The following is a 25,408-nucleotide window of genomic DNA, read 5'->3' on the forward strand; positions in this document are numbered from 1 at the left end:
TTACACCGACAGGATGGAATGCTGCTGTAGCATTCAAAATGTAGAAAAGCCCTCAGAGTGGTCATTTAAGAGAGATTTCACTGCTATGAAATATCATTGTTTTTTTTTTCTTCCATACCATAGCAAACATCTTAATTATTTAACTTATTATTATTCATTTAAAACAGGCACCAAAATCTGAAGACCAGAGAATTGGAAGCCAGAAAAATAAGGTTGGTGTTGGAATGGATGTTGCTTATTGTGCAGAACTCTCAAAATAATTTTCTATCTCTAGAACTAGGGATTTCAGGGAATGTTGGTAAAGCCACCGACTAAAAAAATGAAAGGATTTAAATGTTATCTAAAGACATGGGACTAATTGAATTGCAAAGATAAAGTAGATGTGCATGCAGGCCCCTAATCTAGCGTTAGGTCTCAGACCTGTTTGTCTTTCTGCAGTGAGCTGTTTAAAATGGTTTGTCTTTTAATCACATTGTTGAGAACCTTATGTTGGTAACTGAATGGGGAAATGGTTCCATTATGTCCTTATGCACTGAGGTATTTTGAAACAAAGAATCACAGGAGGAATGGAAAAGTCACCTACCCCATCTTTCCATTAATGCAGGGCTGGTTTTAAGCCCAATTCAGTAGTTCAGTCCCTGTGGTAAACTGCTGGTCTGGTTGCCTTTCTACTCAGCTCTTATTTGTAGGAATTGCACAGCTTGCCCATCTCAAACAAACTTACAAAGCTCAGGGTATTGGCAATAGGATATGAAGAAATATTTATCTCTAAGCCCTTCACTGGGCCTTCAGTTCTCCCCTGTGTCTGGGGGGCCCTTTGGGGAGCAAGTTATAGCTCCTTGATTCTGCACTGACCTGGCCCTAGTGTCAGTTAGAACAGTCTAGGGGCTGTTCCCCGCCGTATCCCCTGCATTGGGATGCGGGATTATGGCTGACACCAGAGCCTACTCCACTTGCTCACTCTCTCAGGTGCTTATATGACCCTTATTACTGACGTATCTGAGCACCTCTAGATTGTTACCCCCTGTGAGGGAGGAAGTACCTACATATTGGATATGGGGGACTGAACCACAGAGAGACAAAGTGACTTGCCCAGTGTCACACAGGAGGTCTGTGGCAGAGCAGGAAATTGAGCTGGGGTCTCCTGAGTCATAACCATTGGACCATCCTTCCTCCCACCTGAGTTTACACTACTGATTGCCCCTCCACTAGTTGAATTCTTCACTGGCAGACAGATCGTATCAGCTGGCCCTTTCTGTTTGACCAGGGGCAAGAATGCTCCGTGGCTTAGTTTCCCCATCTGTCAATTTCCTATCACACAGGGGTGGTGTGAAGATAATTTTTTTGTTTACAAAGCGCACGGCACTGGGAACATTAAAACCTACTTTTACTTTCTGTACAATAGGGCAGGTTAAAAATGTTTGCATTAAATGGAAAGTGGTAAGGATGTAATAAATACCTAATGGAGAACAAGCAATCATTTCTGTGGTGTTTTGATCTTTTACAGGAAGATTACATCCCATACCCCAGCATTGATGAGGTAGGTGCTTTAAAGCATGTTTGGATGGCTGCCTTTTTCAAAATGTTAATAAAAGTTATTTGTAGGGATTCTTTCCTGTCTTATGGATGAGCTGTGAAACCAAGATCATGGCCATGTTGCTTATTAAAATGCCATTTGTTCTCTAGAATAATGGTGGCTGTCTCTACGGTTGAGCTATGTGATTTTTATAATTGTTTTTGTACATGAGCCTAGAGGCCACAACACAACGTAAGCGAGGAGAATAAATAACAAGCACAGTGTCCTGTCCTGGCTCAGTTGCATTGTGGGGAATTGTATTTCATGTACCTAAATTCCCCCAGCCGTTCCAGGTCGCTGTGATATTTGTCAGATTGTGGAGTTATCACCAGACCTGAGCAAGGGGCAACGTGTACCTGGGCTGAATTCTTCCTCTGGAGAGGTCTCTCTAGTGTTTTATTTCCCCGTTTCCTGGGGGCTGGGGGAGTACTGCAGACTACGGGTGCAGATTGCTCCCTCTTTCACACTGGCTCAGCTGTGCTAGCCAACATATTGTATGGGGGGGGAGGAGGGATGGGGTGCCCACTCCCTGCCCATCATCCCAAGATGGGGAGTAACAGTGATATGAGTTTGTTTGCACCAGGGAACAAGGGGGCCTTACACCCCTTTGTTCCCCTGCATGAACACACAAGGCAGCTCACACCTGTGCGTTGTCTGTCTTGAACTGTTGCACTCCGTTGCCGCACACTGCTGAACGACTGCTGCTACGTCGCTACCCAGAGGTGGCTGCAATTCAGTGATGTGTGAATTGATTCTATATGCTGATATTCAGCCTGTAACACGCTTTTGGATCCTTTGGGACGAAAGACACTATATAAACGTAAGTCATTGTTCCTGCGCTGTTTGTCACTGCATTTGTTACTTACCTCAGTCCACACCAGATGGGGGCTGCATTTCAGAAAATAGTTTGCCCGATCGGTTAGTAAAGTGCTTTGGGATCAGCCTGGGTGAAAGGTATCAGATAAACATAAGTTGTTATAAAGGGATTCATTTAGGACCTGATCCTGCACTATCACTGAAGAGAGTGTAACTGACTTTAAAAGCATGATCATGCTCTGGTTGGAGAACCACTCTTGCTGATGAGTGTTTTATGCTTTCCTCCACCCCCAAAATAACCTTAATAATGAAACAAAGGCAATACTGTTAACTTGGTGCTATTACGCTGGAACATTTCACTTGCAATCTGGCTACTCTCCCAGGCCCTGTGGTGGTACTGCTATTGATCAGTGGCAGTGAGAAAAGTACAATCTCAGGATTGTCGATTATTGAGTCCTGCAAGACTAGGAAGTATTGATAATGCTGATTTGACAAGCATATGGCTGGCTATTTGATTTGTACCTGCCTAGTGGCTAGCACACCCTGGACCACCCTCCTCTCCCATCTTTTAAGCAATGAGATGGTTGATAAGCATTAAGGACCCATGACAGCTGAGAATGAGTCCAACTTCTACTGCAGAGGTAAATGCACCCTTGGTCTGTTGTTACTCAGGAAAACTCACATTAAAGTCAACGAGAGTTCTTCCTGAGTTAAGAGAGAGCAAGCAGTGAATAAAAACCACAGGATTTGGCCCTACCCGTGTTGGTTAGTTGCTAATGAACTTACCTGCAAGAGGTTGGAACACAAACGGTTGTTTCCCAGTTTTCGTGGTCAGCATGAAAATCTCATTGTCTCTCGATGTTGTTATGAATCTCGTGATGTTTGGTGTGTTTCTTAAAGCCTCAAATCCTGGAGACACTTGATTAAATGAAAGCCGAGATTCTAGAGGAAAAAAAGAGTATGATGTTTTCTAGCCTTTATAGTTGCACAGAAAAGCTTGAAAATGTGACTCAAGTGCACCCTTAAAGGCTCAGAAGGCCAGTAAAAAGAACCACAAATGTATTCTTTAAAAAAAAAATCATTATTTTTAAGCCAATCTCATCAATTTGGGGGCCTGACTCATGATTTTTAAATGTTTGGGGTTGGCAATACAGAGCTCTTGACTCCTCTGTTTCTCCTTAATGGTGATGGGAGACTCTAAAGGCTTGATCCAAAGCCTATTGAAGCCAATGGGAAACACTCCCACTGACTTCAGTATGCTTTGCCCCATCTAATCCAGTCCCTGTTGCACTGTATTGTATCCTCACTGCACTGTATCGGAATTCTTTACAGATTTTAGAGAAAGGAAGCCCTTATCCCATGATCATTCTGCCCCAGTTCGGAGGATACTGGATTGAAGATCCAGAAAATCTCAGCACGCCCACCTCGTCGGATAGCAGCATCTCTGAAGAGGAAGAGGAAAACCTTAGCCCTAGCACGTATGGGTATAAATTAGAGTGCAAAGGTGAAGCCCGGGCATACAGAAAACACTTTCTAGGGAAGGTCAGTGGTCAATATGCATCTACGTTTCTCAGTCTGTTGTGAGCTATCTGTTTAATGTGGCACTCTGTCCCCCTCTAATGGTGGCTAGGCAAATTAGAGATTGATGAGCCTGCTGTCAGGTTAGCTAAGAGAGGAAGGTCTTTTAGCTCAGGCAATAGAGGCTCACACATTAAGATCCACAGATCCTAGTTGTGATCTTTGATGCTGCTGACCTACCTGGAGACATTAGTGTTATGTGTATAGCCAACAAATTTTCTTCAAGGAGGAGAATTAGTTGGGCCAGTCAAAAAATGTTGATTTATTTTCATCAACATTTTAAATTACAATGAATCCCCTTGCACAATTTTTGAGGGAAAACCTCATTTCATTTTTCAGCCATCTCTAGTAACTAGTGTTTATCTAGATGTAGCCATTTGGGTGAGGACATGAAAGGGCACTTCCCCTGACAACAGGGCTGCAAAACTCCAGCCGTTTCACTGCTGGACTCCCTCCCCGTTTACGTGGTTGCCCCTTTGTTCAGCTCTCTCTGTCATTTTGCCATTGGGCTGATTTCTCTGTTAAGAGCTGACAGTGCTGTATGAGATATATAAATGAAGAGAGCCCCTCTTCTGAAAAGTTTATCCAGCAGAGTCAGGCAGAGAGAAAACAGGATGGACCATGGGAAACCGAGGAGCGGGTTAACTTAGAATTGTGTGCCTTCTCCCACACACATAACAAAGGACAGGGGTTGTGAGTTTGAATCCCATCATTTCAGTAAAGGTGCTATTCGCACAAGTGCTGGGAAGGGTCTCAAGACTTTTCTGGCCCCAGTCACCCAGCCTGGATCAGTGTTCTAAAGCGTGAGACCTCTGTCGCTAAACTCGGAAACCGTTTTCCATCGGAAAAAGCCGTTTCCACTCCACCAAAACTTTTTGCTCCGTTATATAGATTTCGACAAAATTTGGTTTGAAAAAAGAATGTGGAAAACCTGTTTTGAAAATGTCAGAACATCTTGTTTCAATGGTTTTGGAACAGAACGTTTTGATTTTTTTTTTTGTTTTGAAGTGCCTTTTCATTTCAAAAGGTACTTTATTGTATATGTTAAAAAATGGTCAAATTCCTAACAAACCATTTCAAATGGAATTGTTTGAGTCACTCCATGTGACAATTTTTTCAGAATTTCATTTTGCAAAAAAAATTTCAAAATCTTGGCTTTTTGTCCCAATTTTGGATTTTTTTTCCAAATCTAAGAATTTTTGATGGGAGAGAAAATCCATTTCCCAACCAAATCTGCATGTCACTTCCCTTACGTTCTTACAGACCCCTTCTCCATTTTAATCTAGTAATTCCCTTCTTGTGGACAATGTGAAAACAGTGAGATTTTAGGAGTGGTTTTGAATAGGGATAATGAAGGGTTATACTATTCAGTACTCCTGATACTCTTTAGGCATTAGTGAGACTTATTACTGGTCCCTGATATTCATACAGTTGCTTTTTACAGTATTGTCATCAAGCATCTCTTCATGATATTGAGTTAAAAAAATTAGTGATGTGTCTAAGTCACAAGCATTTGGGCTGAGATCTAAGCTTCCCCAATTTTTTTGATGGGGCTGGATGCTATCTGGATCTGGCCCATGTGTTCAGACATTCACAAGCTCAAACGTGAGATAAATTATTATTTGGTTCACCTTTGACCCTTCCATTGACTGGCTCAGAGTCAGAGTTCCTTAGATTCATAAATATTAAGGTCAGAAGGGACCATTATGATCATCTAGTCTGACCTCCTGCACAACGCAGGCCACAGAATCTCACCCACCCACTCCTGCGAAAAATCTCTCTCCTATGTCTGAGCTATTGAAGTCCTCAAATCGTGGTTTAAAGACTTTAAGGAGCAGAGAATCCTCCACCAAGTGACCTGTGCCCCATGCTACAGAGGAAGGCGAAAAACCTGCAGGGCCTCCTCCAGTCTGCCCTGGAGGAAAATTCCTTCCCGACTCCAAATATGGCAATCAGCTAAACCCTGAGCATATGGGCAAGATTCACCAGCCAGATACCCAGGAAAGAATTCTCTGTAGTAATTCAGATCCCACCCCAGCTAACATCCCATCGTAGGCCATTGGGCCTATTTACCATGAATATTTAAAGATCAATTAATTGCCAAAATCATGTTATCCCATCATACCATCTCCTCCATAAACTTATCGAGTCTAATCTTAAAGCCAGATAGGTCTTTTGCCCCCACTGCTTCCCTTGGAAGGCTATTCCAAAACTTCACTCTTCTGATGGTTAGAAACCTTTGTCTAATTTCAAGTCTAAACTTCCCAATGACCAGTTTATATCCATTTGTTCTTGTGTCCACATTGGTACTGAGCTTAAAGAATTCCTCTCAGGCATGCTGAAGGCAGGACAAGAAGTAATTGACTTAATCTGCAACCAGGGAGATTTAGGTTAGACATTAGGAACTTTCTAACTATCAGGATAATTAAGTACCGGAATGGGATTCCACAACTTCCCTTGAAGCCTCATTACTGGAGGTTTTGAAGAACAGAATAGACAAACACCTGTCTGGGATGGCCTAGGTATATTTGGTCCTGCCTCAGCTCAGGGGGATGGATTAGATGACCTCTTGAGGTCCCTTCCAACCCTATATTTCTATAATTCTATTCTGTTGTCTCATCCTGAGGGAAAAATTCGTATTTACTTTTGCCAATCAAAATATTGGTCCCTGTGAACAAACGAAGGACAAAGTAATAAAGACTACAGGCTGAAAAATAAATAAACCCTTTCAGGTTCCCAAAGGACCGAGACATGGAGCGTTTGTGAGTGAGGTGTTGGAGAATTTCTTAAGACAGTAATGAGTCATCCTCAATTTTCTCTTGACACAGGGACCAGTGTCTAAGAAGCATTCTAGATAGCGGGGATGTAGGTTGTTGCCAGTAGATAAGGCTGCCTTATCACATCACATTAACACATCTCTTCTATTTTTAGGATCATTTAAATTTTTATTGTACAGCCAGCAGCCTAGGAAATCTGATCCTTTCTATTAAGTGTGAAGAGGCAGATGGTACTGAATATTTAAGGATTATACTCAGGTATGAAGTGCCCTCCCTTCTCCCCCCAAGGTTAAACAAAAAAATCACTATTTAAATATCCTTTATCTGTTTTTTCACCCTAATGGATGTAGATGAACTTGCTACTCCTAGATTTAACACATGTCCCACATGAGGATATGAAATGGGTTGGGGTATTATTTTACTTTCTCTGGATTTGGAATACTGTATCTTGAGATTGCTCTCGGAGTGAACATTAGACTTTGATCTATAGCCAAGCCCAGTGAAACTGAACATAAAAATCTCTGTGAGGATATTGGATAATATCAATCATATTTAGCACCATCCGTTCTGTAAACTGATGAGACCCGGTGTCTGAATTATCTTCTTCGTCCCTCACCAAAATATGAATATTTTAACATAACAGAGCTGCAGGGGCAATAAAAGAAATTCTAGCCACACACTGGAAATGCAGCAGGGTATCATTTCCAAACATCTGGAAGAGATTCCTGCTGTGGCTTCACTGTACATTACCAGTCCCAGTTAGTATGCATGAAGCTCTGGAGGCATGTCTATTATCGTAACTTATTTCATGTTCTCTGTTCTTCTCTTTTCCTTTCTCAGGTCCAAACTGAAAACATTACATGAAAGGATCCCCCTGGCAGGACTTAGCAAGTTTCCTAGTATCCCACAGATTGCAAAGGTGAACTGTCTATATTGCCTGGAGAGAACTGCTTTACGAGACGTGGATGCTCTAGGTGCACCATGGAAAGCTTTTCAAATGCAAATACTGTGCTGCTTTAACATTTTGGGTGCAGGAGGTAGAGTTCTCAGACAGTCAATGTAGAGAACAATATCCAGGTTTTAGGGCTCTGTTCCTGCTTCTGTTGTGTATTTGCTGCGTGACTTTGGGCAAGTCACTTACCTGCTTTGTGTCTCAATTTCCACATCTGTAAAATGGGGATTATATAATGTGTACCTCTCAGGCGTGGTGAGTCATAGTCATGTTAACGATTTTAAAGATCTTGGAGACCTTTGGTGGAATAGTGGTATTTGAGTGGATGGTGTTGGTTATTCTTACTACTGTATGTTACATGTGAGCACAGCCATGATCTACTGCTGCCAGAGAGGAGAGAAGGAATTAGGAGAGAGAGGGATGTAAATGGTCAAGCCATAAAGAAAATGAAGGTTTCTGCTATTATTTTGTGTGTTGGCCTGATAGAACAAGGGGCAGCAAATACACATGTTCTCTCTCAGTCATAAACAAAATGCTGTTCTAGTTTGCCTGCACTATGGTCTCTGTATCCTTCTCTGCAGGGAGCAATGTGTTGTGATAATGCAGCTTTATTTTGGCTCCTACTTCAGCAAAGCAAAAACTTTGCTAAGCAGTTTATTTGGCAAATTTTGCCCTTTATTCTGTTCACACGTTATCTGAGAACAGATTGTGATTTTTACCAACTTGTTTGTATGCCTGTGTGAACAAATTTCAGGCTTGCAAACTGCTTGCTGCCAGCAGTCAGTCTTCATGAGTTTAATATTTGAGCTGTGTGATTGATTGCCTTTCTCATGTGGTATTTTTTTCTGTTTCCTGATTGGATTAAGCTATACAAACCACTGCAAATAACAAATTTTGCTTTGCCACGGGCCCGTGATCATTTCCGTGAACAAATGTGCGCCTGCATGCACCTTTGTGAAATGAGAAGAGAGCTGTAAGGGCGGTTTGGAGCAAAAGGCTATATATGTGCCACTTAAATGTCAATGAATCATTATTCACTTAGGTCCGTTTTGTGCAAACCCTTTAATGTGAGACGTCAACTCCTATGAATAGTCTTCACCTGTAAAATTCTGAAACTACCATGCCATCGCTGATCGGACTAGAATGAGAGATGGAGCTGTGAAGACAACGCATGCAATTTAGAGCCGAATTTGGCTCATTATATTAAGTTAGCAGCCTTGACTTTGTGTATATCTTCCCTCAGTGGCAATTCAGTGGAATGCTGTGGGTGAGGTCTCCTATGCAGATTGGAGAGGGCAATTCTGCCTATATGCTGGAGGAATTGAGTTCTTGTCGGGCGTTGTATTTGTCCCCTCCCCGCTACACACACACACGGTAAAAAGAAGCCAAGTGCTTTTATAAACACTGTCCTCCTGCCTCATGCTGATTTTGTTTTTCTTCGTGGTAGGCTTTCTGTGACGATGCCTCCGGACTGAAGTTTAACCCAGTTCTGTACCCCAAGGTGAGGACAAAGACTATAAAATACTCTGGCACAGGGATGCTATATCTGAAGGGGCTGGTTTTCAAAACTGCTTGTGTCATTATGCGCCTAATTTGTGCATTCATTTACATATGCAAAATAAGTATGTGGCAACACAATTGGCTCGTTAGCTGCATAGCTAATAGTAAAGCGAGGAAGTAACATTTTTGGGGTGGGACCCTTGAGACGTGCAGGCAAGCATATTTTTATTAACGACTGATGGAGTAAGGGGAGACTGTGATTTTATTAACGACTGATGGAGTAAGGGGAGACTGTGATTCAGGAATTCTAGTAAGTCACTGGACTTTGTTTCCCGGCCTCAGTCCCCGGACCTGGGGTAAGGTCACAAACATTTAATACGCCTGTCACATGAGTGGGGTCTGTATGCACTGACACCAATGGGTACTTTTCTAGGGGGCACAGAACTGAACACGGTCTTTTCGTAGCTGTGTCTCTTTAAGGAAGTTTCTGGCTGAACCACATGCAGATGCAGTTCCTAATACACTATTTTTTTAATTAGATGAGTCGGGATATGAATTTGGAAATCCTCACAACAGGTAGAATGTCGTAGCAAGTCGAGCCCGGGCACCGTATGCCAATTGATTAATTTAACTTAAAACAATATTAACCCTTCTTCAAGATGATGGGCTTGACAGCCTCTTTATGGGTTACATTCCCACCTCTGTGCTGCACGTAGAACAGAAAGGAGGCTGTTGGCTGCTTGCATTCAAACCAAAAAGATGTTTAATGGGGGGAAACCCATTTTCTAATTTGCATGCTACTTTTGAGTCAGTGTGTCAAAATCTCATTTGTAGAGGGTATGTCATTTTTGGTATGACTCTGGCATTAATGTCTATACACACTGAACTGTGCACCAAAAGAAGCGTACAGTTTGTCGTTGTGACGGGTAATGATTATTGCCATGTAAATAGCTGGCTAGTGGATCTGTGACTACATGAAACTGGCATGGTTTGGGGTTTCAGTAGAAGCGCCAGATTCAGATCACATCCCTTGAAAAGTTCACGAAGGCAATGTCTACACTGCAATATAAGCCCGAGTTAGTAGAACTCAAGTTAGCAAACACTGGGTTTTTTAACATAGGGCTTAAGCATCTGCACTCATTTGTAACCCCAGATTAGGAATGGTTGAACCCTAGGTCCCAGCCTGGGGCTCCAGCATCTACACTGCATTATGAGGACCGACGTCCAACCACCCAGATCCCAGACTTCCTAGCGCCTTCCCAAAATGTGGCCACTCTAGCCCTTTGTTTGTGGTGCAGTGTGGGAAAACTTGACGGTCGGCAAACTTGACTGTCCAGAGGACAAAGAAAGTCAGCCTCTGGGATTGTGGAATACTTCTGGAAGACTTGCAGAGCATGAGTCCAGTGGGTCTATGTCTACACTGCAAAACAATAGGACTTGAACCCTAAGTCCCAGCTTGACTCGGGCTCAGACACTCCACCCCCATGGGATTGTGGGACCTTGGGTCCAAGCCCTGGCTTAGTACGATTTGTGTGTAGATAGAAGGGGGGTTAGGCTTGAGCCTGAGTTCAAACCTTGGGTTTACATTGCAGTGTAGACATACCCTAAGGATTTTACAAAGCTTTTGTGCTAATCTGGGCTCAGATTTGAGCAAACCTGGGGCCCGTTCGTGGTGTTGTATCCAAATCATATGGAACTAGTAGGTTTCACATGGTATCAGTGGGAAACTTGGTGAGTCTCACTTCGAGATTTTTGGGTCTGTTTGAAACCAAACTTAAAGGTAAACTCTGTATCTGAGAGCCCACATGGGTTAAAACTATAGAAAATGTTTATTTGAACTGTTTTGAAGCAAAACCCCTTGAGAGTTGCCCCTTTCTAATGATGATGTTGCAGCCCTATAGATCTGCACCTCTCTGGTGATGACATTGATTTAGGGTTAAATTTTGGCATTTAATGGTGAGAATGAGGTTGCCCACAAAAAATTGCAGTGACAATATATGCTTAGAGAGTCATTAAATTCTTGTCACAAGCTTCAAGTCAGATTTATGCCTGTGCGCGAGAGGTGGTGTGACCCCTAAAACTACTTAACCATTATAAAAATGCATAGGCAGGTAGTTCGTTCTATTTTGGGGTGGAATATCTTATTCGGGTGGTTCATGCAAAGCTGTCAGCATAGTGTGTGAGCCAGGAGACACTTATGAGTTCTAAGTTCACACCCACTTTAGCCCAAAAGAATTCTCTGTGCTGCTGAGAGCTCTCTCAACACTCTCTATAATTTTTCAATTAGTAATTTGGCCCCTTTGAGCTTCAGTGACACAGTCATGATTGCAGGACACTTGAAGAAGCAGAAAGGTTATATTTCAAAGTGTGTTTTAATGAGGCGGCCTATTTTTCATCTCATTTTTTTTTAAAAAAAGAGAATAAAATGAGACAAAACAAAACAAACCATAGTTGCCAGGAACTGTGCCTCTCCTGTAACAATAAATCTCTCCTCGGTAGGAGGCAGACTTGAAGGAGCGATGTATTTGCAAGCCCCATGCAGGGGACAAAAAAGGGATGTTGCTTCTTTTACAGCCATATTAGTTAGAACATTCACGAAACAAACTGGAGGGGCTCAACTCAGGCTGTGATTCTCCAGTGACTGTGAAATGCCCCTCCTTCCCTGTGAAGAACAGCAATGGCAGTCATTTGACATGGCTGAGGTTTTAAAAGGAGTCCAAGGGAGTTAGGCACTAAACTCCCATTTGATTTTGGACACTTAACTCTCTTGGGTCTTTGGGAAATCTCAGCCTCTAGGCAGGAGCTCCACATTAATGCCATTTTTAAAAGCGGCAATGAAGCGTGTGGGGGAAGATACGTCTATAACCTCACTTGGGTCATTGGCAGCGTATGAACTGGAGACTGTTAATGCTGAAAGTTTGAGTTGCTATTGATTAAACTAAAGGAATAATTCTATTAGCAGATAGCTGAAGTCGGCTCTTCTCCTTTTATGTGGATCAACCATTAGAGGGGGACAAAGACACACACTGTACTACTGTGGGGGCACATGGACGGGGCTAACAGGCAGATATATGTGTGGCTGCCCTATGTCCAGGTTTTGAATATTTGAGCTGGTTTAGTTGGTATAAAATATGAATAAATGGCCTGTACCATACAGGTTTGAGCCAGCCTAGCTCCATGGAGCTGTGACAATTTATACCTGCTGAGGACCTGCCTCCGGACGTGGGGCGGAACAAAATGTCTCTTCGGAAGAGATCTTGCAACTGGATTCCATTTGTGTTTCCCTGTCACTACTCAGGCAGTTGTGCTGCCATAGAAACCTCTTACTGGGTAGTTAAAAGCATATTCTTCATTTTTGAAGTATCTTGGAGACCGAGTATGTTAGAAGGCATTTCACCACCTTTTGGTGTAAACCAAGGTCAAAATTATTTTATTCTTGCTTTGTTGTTGTTGTTTGGAAGTTGAGAACGTCCATTGCACAGTTCACTAAGAGGAATGTCTTTGATGAGTGCTCTCCTATTAATGCTATTCATTTAAAAAAACATGCAAACCTTTAAAAAAACCCAAAAGTGCTCCATATGCTGCCACTTAAGAGGAACCTCTAATTCACCCAATAGTAGAGCGCCAAAATCTCCCATCCAAACAGCCCCGAACTTTTGGGAAGTTAAAATCCAGATTCATTGGAAGAAGGTGGCTTCTCAGCACCTTCCATGATCAGACTTTATGGGCCAAATCTTCTGCTGGTGTAAGTAGTGTATTGAAATTCAGGTGGATTTACTCCAGCTGGGACTGGCCTGAGGACAAATGTGAAGCTGGTCACTAAAAACTTGAGGGTGCTGTTGAAAATTTGGGCCCTTACATTCTATGGAAGTGTCAGTTCAGTTTTTCCCATTGCTCTGGAATTTTTTTGGCCAAAAAATGCAGATTCTGGGTGCATTTTGCAAATTTCTGTCAAATTCACTGGATTATTTCCATCAACCACTGCCCAGGCAAATTCTGAGAATACAGAAATGTTTTGTTTTGCTGTTTTCGAAATGAAATGTTTTGATTTTTCCATTTGCAATGACTTTATGCTTTCAAATTTTATTTCAGTTTTGTTGAAAAAAAAATTAAAGCGTGCAGATGAAGCGATTAATTTTGTTTCCGGCTGAACAAAAGCATTTGATCCGTACCAAAACAAAACGGTTTGCCAAAAAATTGAAGAAAAATTTTGTTCTGGTTTTACCCAAGACATTTGGGTTTTAAATTTTTTTTAAGCCAGTCAATCAAAAAATTAATTATTTGCGCAGCTCGAATGACCTCTAATCTGTTTGGCCCTGACTCTCCCCGGTACTGAGCCACAAACAAGAACGGCGCTACCTAAATGACCAATAAGAATTTAGAGGTGTGTAGACATGGCAGACTTATTTATCCTGCCAATGGGACGTTACCATTCCAGTCTAAATTGTGCTTCTCCTTAATGCCATTTTTTATCTATGCAACATTTTAGACTCCGGTTCTACAAATTACTGAATTAAATAATTTAAATGGTGTTTTATTCCAGGCATCCCAGATGATAGTGTCTTACGATGAGCATGAGGTTAATAACACATTTAAATTTGGTGTGATTTATCAAGAGTTTAAACAGGTAAGCAACCCCCGTTGTATTGTCATTAAGTATATTCTAGAAAGTAGCTAGGGGGTGTGGTTTTTAAATGCTGTGCAGCCAAACCTTTAGCTGAAGTCAATGGGGACTGACTGTGCTCGGCACCTCTAAACGCTTGTAATTATGTTGTATTGTTTTCATTCGAATAATATGTTTCTTATTACTTGCACATTTTCCTTGCTCGTTCATAAATGATATGGTTCAAAAATAAATGAATATGTAAATCAAACCCCAAGCTAAATTAATTTGAAAATGCATTTTAGTGGCCATGTGTTTTTTAGTCAGACGTATGTTTAGACAGCCAAACAGTTCTATTTTTGTTGGAACACTTAGACTATGGAGATGTGTGTTCACTGAAAATGCTTCCATTAATCTAGGTGCTTAGCATGTGCAATACAGACCGAGATGAATCTTCTCATTTAGCAGATATTATTCTGACAGGCATTTGAATTATATTTCATCGTATTGTGTGTTGAATAACTAATGCAAAGATCATAATTACAGTCCCTTTCTTATGAAATATACCAAAGGGGAGATGATTGAGACTCCAATGTTCCAATAGCATATAGAAGACCAAATTAAGAATCAGGGCCCCATTCGAGTAGTCACTCTATAGACAAGTAACAAAGAAGTAAGGCTCAGATCCTCAAATGTATGTAGGCACCTAACTCCCATTGATTTTAATGGGAGTTAAGCACCTAAACCTTTGAGGATCTGGCCTTAGTTCCTGCACCAGGGAGCATATGCTTGAGGTGTCAGAGAGGATGTGACTGGTGGACAAACAGACAAATGGGAAAGAGGGAGCGTGAGGTAACAAAAAGGAAGAGTTTAGCAGAAAAAGTAAAGGCTTGTCTTGCTGCTTGCCTAGCTAATGCCGGAAGGGTATCACAACAGAGATAGGTTTGAAGGCATCACAGCAGAGGTAGGTTTTGAGGAGGGTGATACAGTAGCTTTTGGAATTGTGCTTTCCTAAAATCCCCCTGCAGTTGCAACCGAACACGGTGGACTTCTCACTTCCTGACCCGTGCAGCGTTAATACTTCAGTGTGGGAACAAACAACTGTCATGGCCCCCCTGCAAAGGGGATTGCATTTCAGTGCTGGGAAAAGTGATTCCTGCACTTGAAGGATGAGGGGCAGTATAAATGTTAGATTGTCCATTAGAAACTTCAGCCAAACTTCAGCAGACTTCACCCCCAGGTCAGATGTTTCTAATCATACCATGGTCTGTTCCTCTGCCTGATACTTCTGTACCACGTGACTCCAGCCAAGTGGCTTTCACCATGCTGTGGAAGTAGAGCATGCATAGAAAAACAGCAGCATAGTTGATTCAGGTTAATTTCTGAAGACAGGCAAGCCTGCTTTTTTGGGGATTCCTTTATAAAGTGGAAGATGAATCAGTGTCCATAGGCTTCCATCAGTGCTGACTGGTTGAGCCAATACGATGTGCGGGCAAATTCATTTTTCTGACTGCCACAAATAGGAGAGAAACAAAGAAAAGTGACTTTTCCATTGTTTCCTGACCTGTGCGTTCACGTATCTGTCTGTTATTGCCACGTGGCTAGTTTTTATTTGAGAGGTTTGTTTTTTGAGAGAGAACTTTTTCAAAAACTGGTTGGAACTGAGAGATTTGTCAGAGCCGATCCTTTCTTGCAAACAGGTTTCGTTTTGATTGAGTTTTTCTGAGGAAAAAATGTTGTGTTGGAAATTTCCCGACAAACTCTAGTTCTGAGGAAAAATACCCAAAGAAATAGAGGCAAAAAAGAGCTCTCATAAGCAGTATAGCTATCGCCTTATGACATCTCCCCACAACCAGCCCAGTTCTCAGAGTCCCATGCATTCATTTCTTTCATTGTCCCTCTTAACAGAGTAATTTCTTCCAGCTCCCGAAGGCTGATACCTGTGGCAGCTTCTCTGCTCAGAGAGAGTATCAACTCTCCCCATACCGTGTCCAGTAGGCACAGCCTACATACCCCACCACAGTATGCTCATGTAAGTTACTTTGCTAGGTGGAGATTGTGCTCCCTGAGCCTGATTCTGATCTGGGTTTACACCAGAGTTACTCCATTGACTGCAGTGGAGTTACCCCTGATTTATGTTGATGAAAGTAATATCAGAATCAGGCCCATCCTGAGTAACAAAGGCCTGACATCTGGGAGTGCTGGTGTCTCAACCTTTATTACACCATCCATCTCTGGTTTTAATGTGTCTTTAAACTTTCAGTTTGGTCCCTGCATCCTTAGAGTGAAAACTAGCCTGAGTTTTTTACTTTACTTGTTGATGTATTTTGCAGACTTTAGAGGAAGAGTTGTTTGGGAATAATGAAGAGAGCTCTGCTTTCAAGAACTTCTTGAGTTTGCTAGGGGAAACCATAACACTCCAGGATTTCAAAGGGTGAGGAAAATAAAGGAAACTGTTTTCTAAATAAATGTAACAAAAGACCCCTTAAGGTGTAAACTCATCCAGTAGCTTAGAAACAGAAGTCACTTCATTGCTGGACTGTGTTGTACAAACCAGAAACAAATGCAACTGTGGCTATTCTTTCAAAACCTGGGGAGCTACTCAAGGGGTCAGAAGGGCAAACAAAAAAAGAGCAGCAAATTTGTTTTCCTTTGTTTTAAAACATCTAGTTTCATTTCAGTCATATATGAAACTAACCCCTTATGGAGAACACACCCAGCATGGTCTCGTGTATTTATCTTAAGTGTGTTGCAAACCTAGAATGAATTTGCAGAACTTGTACGAAGCATATCTGATCATGGTATCAGATGATCATCCCTGTCCTTTTGCTCTGCGCCATCATTGCGAAAGGGATGTGAAACTGGCTTCACTTGTAAGGAAGAATCTCCAGGTAGTATAAATCTGACTAGCAAGTCACATGCCACTGGCCCGCAGTACCTGTCATAGGGCATGTCTGGGGAAGAGGGCCTGGTTGGAACACCTCTGCTATCATAATGGCCCCTTGTGTCTAATGGTAGCTGGGTGCACATTAGAGCAGCCCTGAGACTACTCAAGAGGTCAAACCTTCTCCAATAGACTCCTGTTTCCTTCAACAGGAGTTTTGCATGCATAAAGATTGCAGGATCATGCCTCAATGGCTATTCCTAGCGGGTAGATGTCCACATCACACTACCAGAATTGGAATAAATTATCAGCCTTGTTGGCTGTCTCTGCAAGGAAGCTAAAGACTGTGTAGCCCATGGAGACTGAACCCAACCAAACTTCCACTAATTTTTACTACTAGCTTTGTCCTTTTTTTTCTTTTAAGTTTCTGAAACATTCTGATAATTTGTCTTCCCCTTCTGCTTTCACACAGTTTGGGGCTTCCAGGTTTGGCCTGAGACTAGGGCTGGAAATGATTAAATACCCAAAGAAAGGCTGTTTTGTAGGCTTGAAAATTTCAGATAATTTGGGTAAAGATCTGGTGTCAAATGCTTCTCTGAGCTCCAAACCACTGAAAATTAAGCTAACATATATCCTGAGCTCCAGATTACTAATAATTATACTTGCTAAATATATACCAGCTAATTATTTATAACAACAATAACTAACTATATGTGGATATATGAGTTAGTTGTCTATCTCACTAACTAGCTAATTATATATGCATACAGGAGATAGTTGTCTGTATCATTAAATAATTTAACAAGCTATAGCCTTGGGTCAATGTTTTGTTAGTATTTATTCAGTTCTTTCCAACATTTTCTTTTATTTCTAGTTTTCGAGGGGGTCTGGATGTAATGCACGGTCAGACTGGCACCGAGTCTGTATACACTGTGTTCAGGGACAGAGAGATTATGTTTCATGTCTCCACAAAGTTGCCTTTTACTGAAGGAGATGCACAACAGGTAAGAGAGAGAGCTAACCTTGCTTTAGAGAGAAACGTTTAAACAGAAAGGAAAAGCTAAATATTAGAACCGAAGATGAGTTTGGAATTATTAAATGGACATTGTGTATCTGTAATGAATGAAAAACTGTACTTTCATTTCCAGTAGGCACCTTTTACGTTTGTATGTGCTACCTAGAACAATTTAAACAGTGTGGTTTTATAGTCCCTAAATTCAAGCCCTTTGAGACTGTTATGGTTAAGGAAGTTAAGGCTTTGTCTGCATACCGAGCTGTACCCCTTTAACTATGTTCTAGTTAAAATGGCACAAACCCACTAGTGTGGCTGAAGTTATACTGGTATAAAGGGGCCATATAACAGTATAGCTTATTCCTGAACAGGAAGGGGAATAAGTTATATTGGTATAGGCACCTTTATACAAGTATATCTGTGCCCACATTAGGGGTTGTACCAGTATAATTATTTTGGTAAACCATCATGCCCCCTAACTGATATAGTTAAACTGGTACAATGTGGGTAGATCAGGCCTAAGTGATTTTCCTTTAATATTGAGCAACAGAGATTTAACAAGTGTTGATTTTAATCTACAAATCCCTGCATGTTTTTGACCTAATGTAATTAGCGATGTCACAACTGTCAGTCTTGGGTGCCTAAAGTTTGATACCTAAATCTATAGTTAGGCACTGAAATAGCCTCATTTTCATTGGTGTTGGGAGCAGTGGAGGCTGAGTTTCAAATCAGGCTACTTATTTAGGGGCCTAAATATGATTTAGGGAATTAAATGAATAGATTTTAAGGCCAGAGGGGATGATTATGAACATCTAGTCTGACCTTCTGCATAATAAAGGCTATAGAACCTCACCCAGTAATTTCTATATTTAGCCCATAACTTCTATTTGAGCAATAGCCTCTGAGAAAGATATTCAGTCTTGATTTAAAGACTTCAAGTGACTGAGAACCCACTCTGTCATTAGGTCTAGCTTCGGGCACCCAAGTTTGAAAATTTTGGTCTAAGCAATTGCTCATGCAAAGTGGATATTTGTTTTCAGGAGACATGTGAATGCCTAATTTTAACTATCGAACATTTGCGCTTTCCACTCAGCTCCAGAGAAAGAGACACATTGGTAACGATATAGTGGCAATTATATTTCAAGAAGAAAACACTCCATTTGTCCCAGACATGATTGCTTCAAATTTCCTGCATGCATACATTGTTGTGCAAGTGGAGAGCCCTGAAACAGACAATGAATCCTACAAGGTAAGAGGATTCTGAAAGTTAAACTGCTGAATTTTGGTTCTGCGAGTCCACCTGAGATCTGACAATGGATGTGCAGTTGTCACCCTTAAAAACTTACCAGTTTTAACTTGGATAAATAGATTAGGGCCCCAATGCTGCAAAGACTGTTGAGTGTTTAATTTTATGTACTGTGATTAAGATGACTCACAATACATAAAGCTAACTATGAATGTAAATCTTTGAATCTTGCTATGGGCCCGATCAAAAACCCACTGAAGTCAATGGGAGTATACAGTATCCCCTACTACTTCTTTTATTGACTATAGGAAATATCTTGTATACTGTCAATACTAAGGAAAAGCACTTACTTAATTTAAAGCATATGGAAATTAAGTACATGCTTAAAGTTTAAGCACTTGCTTACTTTCCTCTACCTGAAAAGAGACAGCCATGACAATCAACAATTAATCCTTGCTGCAATAAAGTCATGATTCATTTGAGATATGTCAGTCTGGCATATGCCTCAGATTTATGGACAATAAATAAGTAGTTCACAAACTATTTACCTTTTTGTGGGCTGTTTACGTATATTTCATATTTGTGTTTATACTGTGTATACACATAAATAGTTGACATAAGAATGGCCATACTGGGTCAGACGAAAGGTCCATCTAGCCCAGTGTCTTGTCTACCAACAGTGGCCAGTGCCAGGTGCCCCAGAGGGAGTGAAGAGAACAGGAGATCAAGTGATCCATCCCCTGTCGTCTAGTCTCAGCTTCTGGCAAACAGAGGCTTGGGACACCATCCCTGCCCATCCTGGCTAATAGCCATTTATGGACCTATCCTCCATGAATGTATCTAGTTCTTTTTTGAACCCTGTTATAGTCTTGGCCTTCGCAACATCATATGGCAAGGAGTTCCACATGTTGACTGTGCACTGTGTGAAAAAATACTTCCTTTGGTTTGTTTTAAACCTGCTGCCTATTAATTTCATTTGGTGGCCCCTAGTTCCTGTGATGTGAGAAGGAGTAAATAACAGTAAATTCCTTATTTACTTTCTCCACCCCAGTCATGATTTTATAGACCTCTATCATATTCCCCCTTAGTTGTCTCTTTTCCAAGCTGAAAAGTTCCAGTCTTATTAACCTCTCCTTATACGGCAGCCATTCCACACCCTTAATCATTTTTGTTGCCCTTTTCTGAACCTTTTCCAATTCCAATATATCTTTTTTTAGCGATCAGGTGACCACATCTGCATGCAGTATGCAAGATGTGGGCGTATCATGGATTTATATAGAAGCAATATGATATTTTTTGTCTTCTTATCTATCCCTTTCTTAATGGTTCCCAACATTCTGGTCGCTTTTTTGACTGCCACTGCACATTGAGTGGATGTTTTCAGAGAACTGTCTGCAATGGCAAGGATCCCCCTTGCCTACATGCTTGTTGACTCCCTCAAAGAATTCTAGTAGATTGGTAAGGCATGATTTCCCTTCACAAAAACCATGTTGACTCTTCCCCAACAAATTATGTTCACAAGTTAAGATACAAAAATATTATATATAACCATTATTATATATTTAAATGTATACAAAAATGTCTAGTACATAAGTGTTTTAACACTAATAGTATACTAATTCTAAGTGGAAGATATTAACTTCGTATGCTATTTAATATTTTAATTTGCAGTAGAACATTTTATAGCCTTCTGTACACAGTGCTCAAATGTACACAGAATAAAAATGTGTGTGTATATATATTTTCTCTGATAACTATTAAGAGAGAATGTAAGGTATCGTTTTTAAAATTGAAAATACATTACTTGAAGCCGTGAACAAAAATAGAACTCATATGAAAACTAATTAAAAGCTATATACAATTAACCATAAAATTAATGTATTTAATGCAGGAATAAATGATTAGCCTTGGGAATGGGTATATCTCTAAGGCAAGCGCTGTGATCTAGAGTAACCTTTGCTTAAGCCTGTTGGTAAACTCATGGGCAGTGAGTTCTATGGGCCTGTGGTGCCTGGATACCAGGAATATTCCTGTCCCAGGGGCCCAGCTCCAGCAAAGTTTCCCACCTCCCCGGCCCCACACGCACTCCCCCCGCGCTTCCCCTGGCCCGCTCCCCAGTGATTTAAAACAGCCTGGGGGCTCCCGTCACCACCCAGCAGCGCAGCGGGGCTGAGCGGCTTCCTGCGCGCTTGTTCCATGAGGCTGCCGGCAGGTCCTTGCAGCCCGTGTGAGGGGGGTTGTGCCCCTGCTCGCTGCCCCTGCTCACTGTCCCTGCCGCAAATGCCCCTGCGGCCAATGGGAAGCTGCAGGGGCGGTGCCTGGAGACAGCAGCATGAGGAGACCCCCCCGGCCTGCCCCGCCTAGGAGCCGCTGCTGGCGGGGGTGCCTCAGGTAAGCATCGGACCTACCCCCATCCACTTCCAGAGCCTGCACCCACACCCCCTCTGCAAACACATCCTTTCGGCCCCCAAATTTCCTCCTGCACCCCCTCCCAGAGTCTGCACCCCATACCCCCTCCTGCAGCCCACACCCTCTCCCCCTAACTCCTTCGTGCACTCCCACCCTCCCCTGCACTTTTGTCCCCAGACTCCCTCCCAGAGCCTGCACCCCTGCCAAGAGTCTGCACCCAGCATCCAAACTCGTTCCCAGAGCCTGCACTCCAGACCCCGTCCCCCACCCAAACTCCCTCCCAGAGCCCGACTTCTCACCCCTTCTGTACCCAAATTCCCTCCCAGAGCCTGCACCCCTCCTGCACCCCAATCCCCTGCCCCAGCCCAGAGCCTGCACCCCAGAACCCGTCCCCCACCAAACTCCCTCCCAGAGCCTGACCACTCTCACTCCTGCACCCAAACTCCCTCTCAGAGCCTGCATCCCCACCCCCTGGTGTACCCCACTCGCCTGAACCCCAGATCCCCTCCCCCACCCAAACTCCCTCCCAGAGCCTTAGGTGGGGAGTTTGCGGGCGGGTTCTGGGTGTTCTGGGCACCACCAAAATTTCTACAAACCTGCCGCCCCTGGGTAAACTTTTGTGCTTGTGAAGGTGATATGACTGGTACGGTTACAATGGAACCTGTGAGTTTTCCATTCAGAGAACAAGAAACATGCAACAGGATTATTACAAAGACATGGCCCATTGCTGGAATTGTGCTGAGACACGGTAGGTCTAGAAAGAGTCCTGAGCCTGTAGCTAGAATGTTTCATAGAGTCTCTTCCAGAGAAACCCTGGGTGGTGTTGGTAGGCCACAGAGGCTGTGTTAGACAATCTGGGAGCTAGAGAGTCAGAACAAACCACAGGATCTATTTATGTCTGGCAGCCTCATTAAAGAATTCACTTTATATTCCTCACAACTAGTTTTGTCGCTTCATACCTCTCAAATACAGAGGGACTTCAGTACCTCTGTTAGGACCTTTCCATTGACTTCACTGAGCTTCAGAGTGGATCCTTGCGGAGAACTGTGTTAGAACTGCTCACGATGGGAACTGCTCAAAAAAGAACCCTGCCATTGCAGCCCTGGTATTTGCTGTGGTGTGGAAGTCAGACGAAATGAGTACAAGTCCCCCCAGTTTTGGCAGTCGATGTCCAGTACTGTTGTGGCCCAACACTTTCATGCCGGTGAACTTACAGGTGAACCCACCCTGCCTGAGAGTGTAAATGATTCACTTTTCATGTCTTCCTAGCCTTCAGGCTCTTAACGGAAGTGTCTAACTATTACAACAACTTCTGCATAGCAAGCAATATAGTTTCATCCCATCCCACCCCACCCCACCCGCTAGGGACTGTCAGTTCCTTTCATTTTCTGCACACGCATCCAAATTGTGATCAAAAGGTCAAAAGGACACTTGCCGTGTGCACTTAGCTGCGTGTTCCTGCACGCTTCTCTCTTTACGCTTCTAAGCAGATGATTTTCTTTGGCTTTTAACATTGAAGAGTTAAATATATTAGAACTGAAAGGGACATTTTGCAACAGAAGCCAGCCACCCAAATTAAATCATCCGAATGGAAACATAATTTCACAACATTAGGCTCTAGCAGGCTATTCTGCCTCAGTGACTGCAGGTCTGGAAGTAGCAAAGCAGGATTTATTATAGTCTTACTTTCTTTTTTCCCCATTTCCAAAGAGCCCCTTCCAATTTGATGGCAAATCTGCCCTGAAATTTACTAGCATCCATCTTTATGTCCTGTTTAACTCTTCTAACGACCTGGCTGCGTGCCAGAGCTCTGCAGACATCAGTAGCCGGCCAGAGAATTAAAGGGGCAGGTGGTCTATTGACCAAGCAATGTCAACTTACTTGTCAGATGAAGAGCTAAAATTATCAGCCAGCTTGATACATTAGCCTGTTCACACATTTTGAGGGTACAGTGTGTGTTGCTTGTGACCGGGAGCAGACTAGAATCTCGCATAGCCCTCTACGTGTGTTGATTTAGGGCAGGGGTACACTAGCAGAGCAGGTGTTAACATTGCGTACCACCGAGACAGGGTTATTATCAATTCTTTATTGTTTGCACTGTGATCACACCGACAGGCCCCAGTCAGGGATCAGGACCTCATTTGTGCTGGACTCTGTCCAGGTCTCCGAAGAGTTTACACCCAAAGAATAGGTGATTATGACAAATAGAAGGGGGGTAGGCACAAGGCATCAGCGAGATGACTGTGATTAGTGTAATAAGGCAGTGGGACCTAGGGGACTCAGGAATTAGACCCAGGTCTCCTAGCGATGCCACTGGCCTAAACACTCTGTTCTATCCAGTGAGTCTTCAGTACAAGTGGAATTCAGTCTCAGAATGGGGATTTGACTTCTGCTTCTTTGTAAGAGGAGTTTATTACTGGTTTCAGAGTAACAGCCGTGTTAGTCTGTATTCGCAAAAAGAAAAGGAGGACTTGTGGCACCTTAGAGACTAACCAATTTATTTGAGCAGAAGCTTTCGTGAGCTACAGCTCACTTCATCGGATGCATACAGTATGCATCCAATGAAGTGAGCTGTAGCTCACGAAAGCTTATGCTCAAATAAATTGGTTAGTCTCTAAGGTGCCACACGTCCTCCTTTTTGAGTTTATTACTGTGTATGATTTGTATTACAGCGGCACCTAGAAGCTTGCTGTTGAGAACCAGCGTCCTGTTATGGCAGGCGTAGCACATACCCACAGTGTAAGAGCTTACCCTGACCCCAAAGAGTTTACAGGCTAAAGAGATAAGGGCGAAAAAGGCAGAGAGGCTTGCCCACGTTCGCACAGCAGATCGGGGCAGAGCTGGGCACAGGACCCAGGTCTCCTGACTCCCCACCATTCTGCTTCTCTCCATTGTAGCCTTGTGCCTCTTGCGTAGGCTGAGCTGTAAATGGATACAATGCATTTAATGAAGGTATGCCTTGGAGTACCTCTGTGTTATAAGGAATCTTGCTAGCAGCCTTGCTTGTATTGCTGCCGAGGTACTTCAAGAGACATGAATACTTTGGGCATTGCTAATATGCTATTGCTGCACCTGTGTGCTCGGGTAACTCATATATTCTTGCTTTCTTTTGGTTCTAATAGGTGTCGGTCACTGCCCGGGAAGATGTCCCTTCGTTTGGTCCTTCTCTGCCAAGCCCACCAGTATTTCAAAAAGTAAGAAATGGAAAGCACAACGAAGTAGGTTTTTAAAAAAACAATATCTACCCAAATTGTCTCAGAACGCACTGTTTATTATGTAAAATATAGTAGGATTGAGATCAGAGCTAGAGTAAAACTATAGGGCCAGATCCTCAGCTGGTATAGATCAATCAGTGAGCGAAACGATGCTGAGTTATACTAGCTGATTTGGCTGATACAGGTGCTGGATCTAGGCAATTCAGTGGAACAGTGAATTATTAACCTTTGACCTCTAAGGATCTGGGCAAAATTCTGAGTTGCAAATGAAAATTATTTGGTGGGAGGTTCTCAATGTAGTACAAGCCAACACATAATTTGGCACAATTCTCTGTACAAAAGATGCCAAGGAGCAGAATTCTGCAGCTGTTGGAGGGTTAGGATGGAAGAAAGTGCATTGGCAGAGCTGTTTGGAGCAGCTTGAACCGGGGCCTGCCCATGCTCTAGTCATTGCTATTTAGCCTTCATTGTCATGAGACATGAACTCACCCACAAATATTGTTATAAAGAAAAACAAATTAATTTAGATGTACTGTATGTTTAATTTCCTAATTAAATATGATCTATAATGTATTCCACACTATAGCAGTATCTCTGTGTACGTAAAACCAGACACATATTTAAAATATTTTTTTTACATGAGCATATCCTATATTTAAGGAAACTCTTAATATAAAGGCTGTGTGTGTGTGTGTGTGTGTGTGTAACTAAATTGACAGTGAAATTAGTCTCTGTGTAGAAGATCAGCACAAGGCTTGGGATCCATTTAAGCCTTCAAAATAGGGGTTAAATTGGATTTAATTGCATGTATGGACCTTGTACTGACCCCCTGCACAGTGG

The 25,408-nt window shown here is 42.4% G+C and overlaps 1 protein-coding gene across 3 annotated transcripts in view; it reads left to right on the forward strand.

The window, feature by feature from the left end:
- The window catches only part of RAP1GAP2 (RAP1 GTPase activating protein 2), a 207,442-nt gene that overhangs the window by 157,882 nt on the left and 24,152 nt on the right, over positions 1-25,408 (forward strand). For 2 of the 3 annotated variants that reach the window (XM_077836315.1, XM_077836316.1), the window contains exons 5-15: positions 168-212; positions 1,508-1,540; positions 3,725-3,934; positions 6,902-7,005; positions 7,588-7,666; positions 9,147-9,200; positions 13,743-13,826; positions 16,136-16,236; positions 17,561-17,690; positions 18,792-18,947; positions 24,476-24,571. In XM_077836315.1, the coding sequence (XP_077692441.1) occupies positions 168-212; positions 1,508-1,540; positions 3,725-3,934; positions 6,902-7,005; positions 7,588-7,666; positions 9,147-9,200; positions 13,743-13,826; positions 16,136-16,236; positions 17,561-17,690; positions 18,792-18,947; positions 24,476-24,571 (1,092 nt within the window). The remainder of the gene's footprint in view (positions 1-167; positions 213-1,507; positions 1,541-3,724; positions 3,935-6,901; positions 7,006-7,587; positions 7,667-9,146; positions 9,201-13,742; positions 13,827-16,135; positions 16,237-17,560; positions 17,691-18,791; positions 18,948-24,475; positions 24,572-25,408) is intronic. The other variant, XM_077836317.1, reaches the window with a different exon arrangement.

The sequence above is a fragment of the Eretmochelys imbricata genome, chromosome 17 (assembly GCF_965152235.1).
Source record: "Eretmochelys imbricata isolate rEreImb1 chromosome 17, rEreImb1.hap1, whole genome shotgun sequence".
Taxonomy (NCBI): domain Eukaryota; kingdom Metazoa; phylum Chordata; order Testudines; family Cheloniidae; genus Eretmochelys; species Eretmochelys imbricata.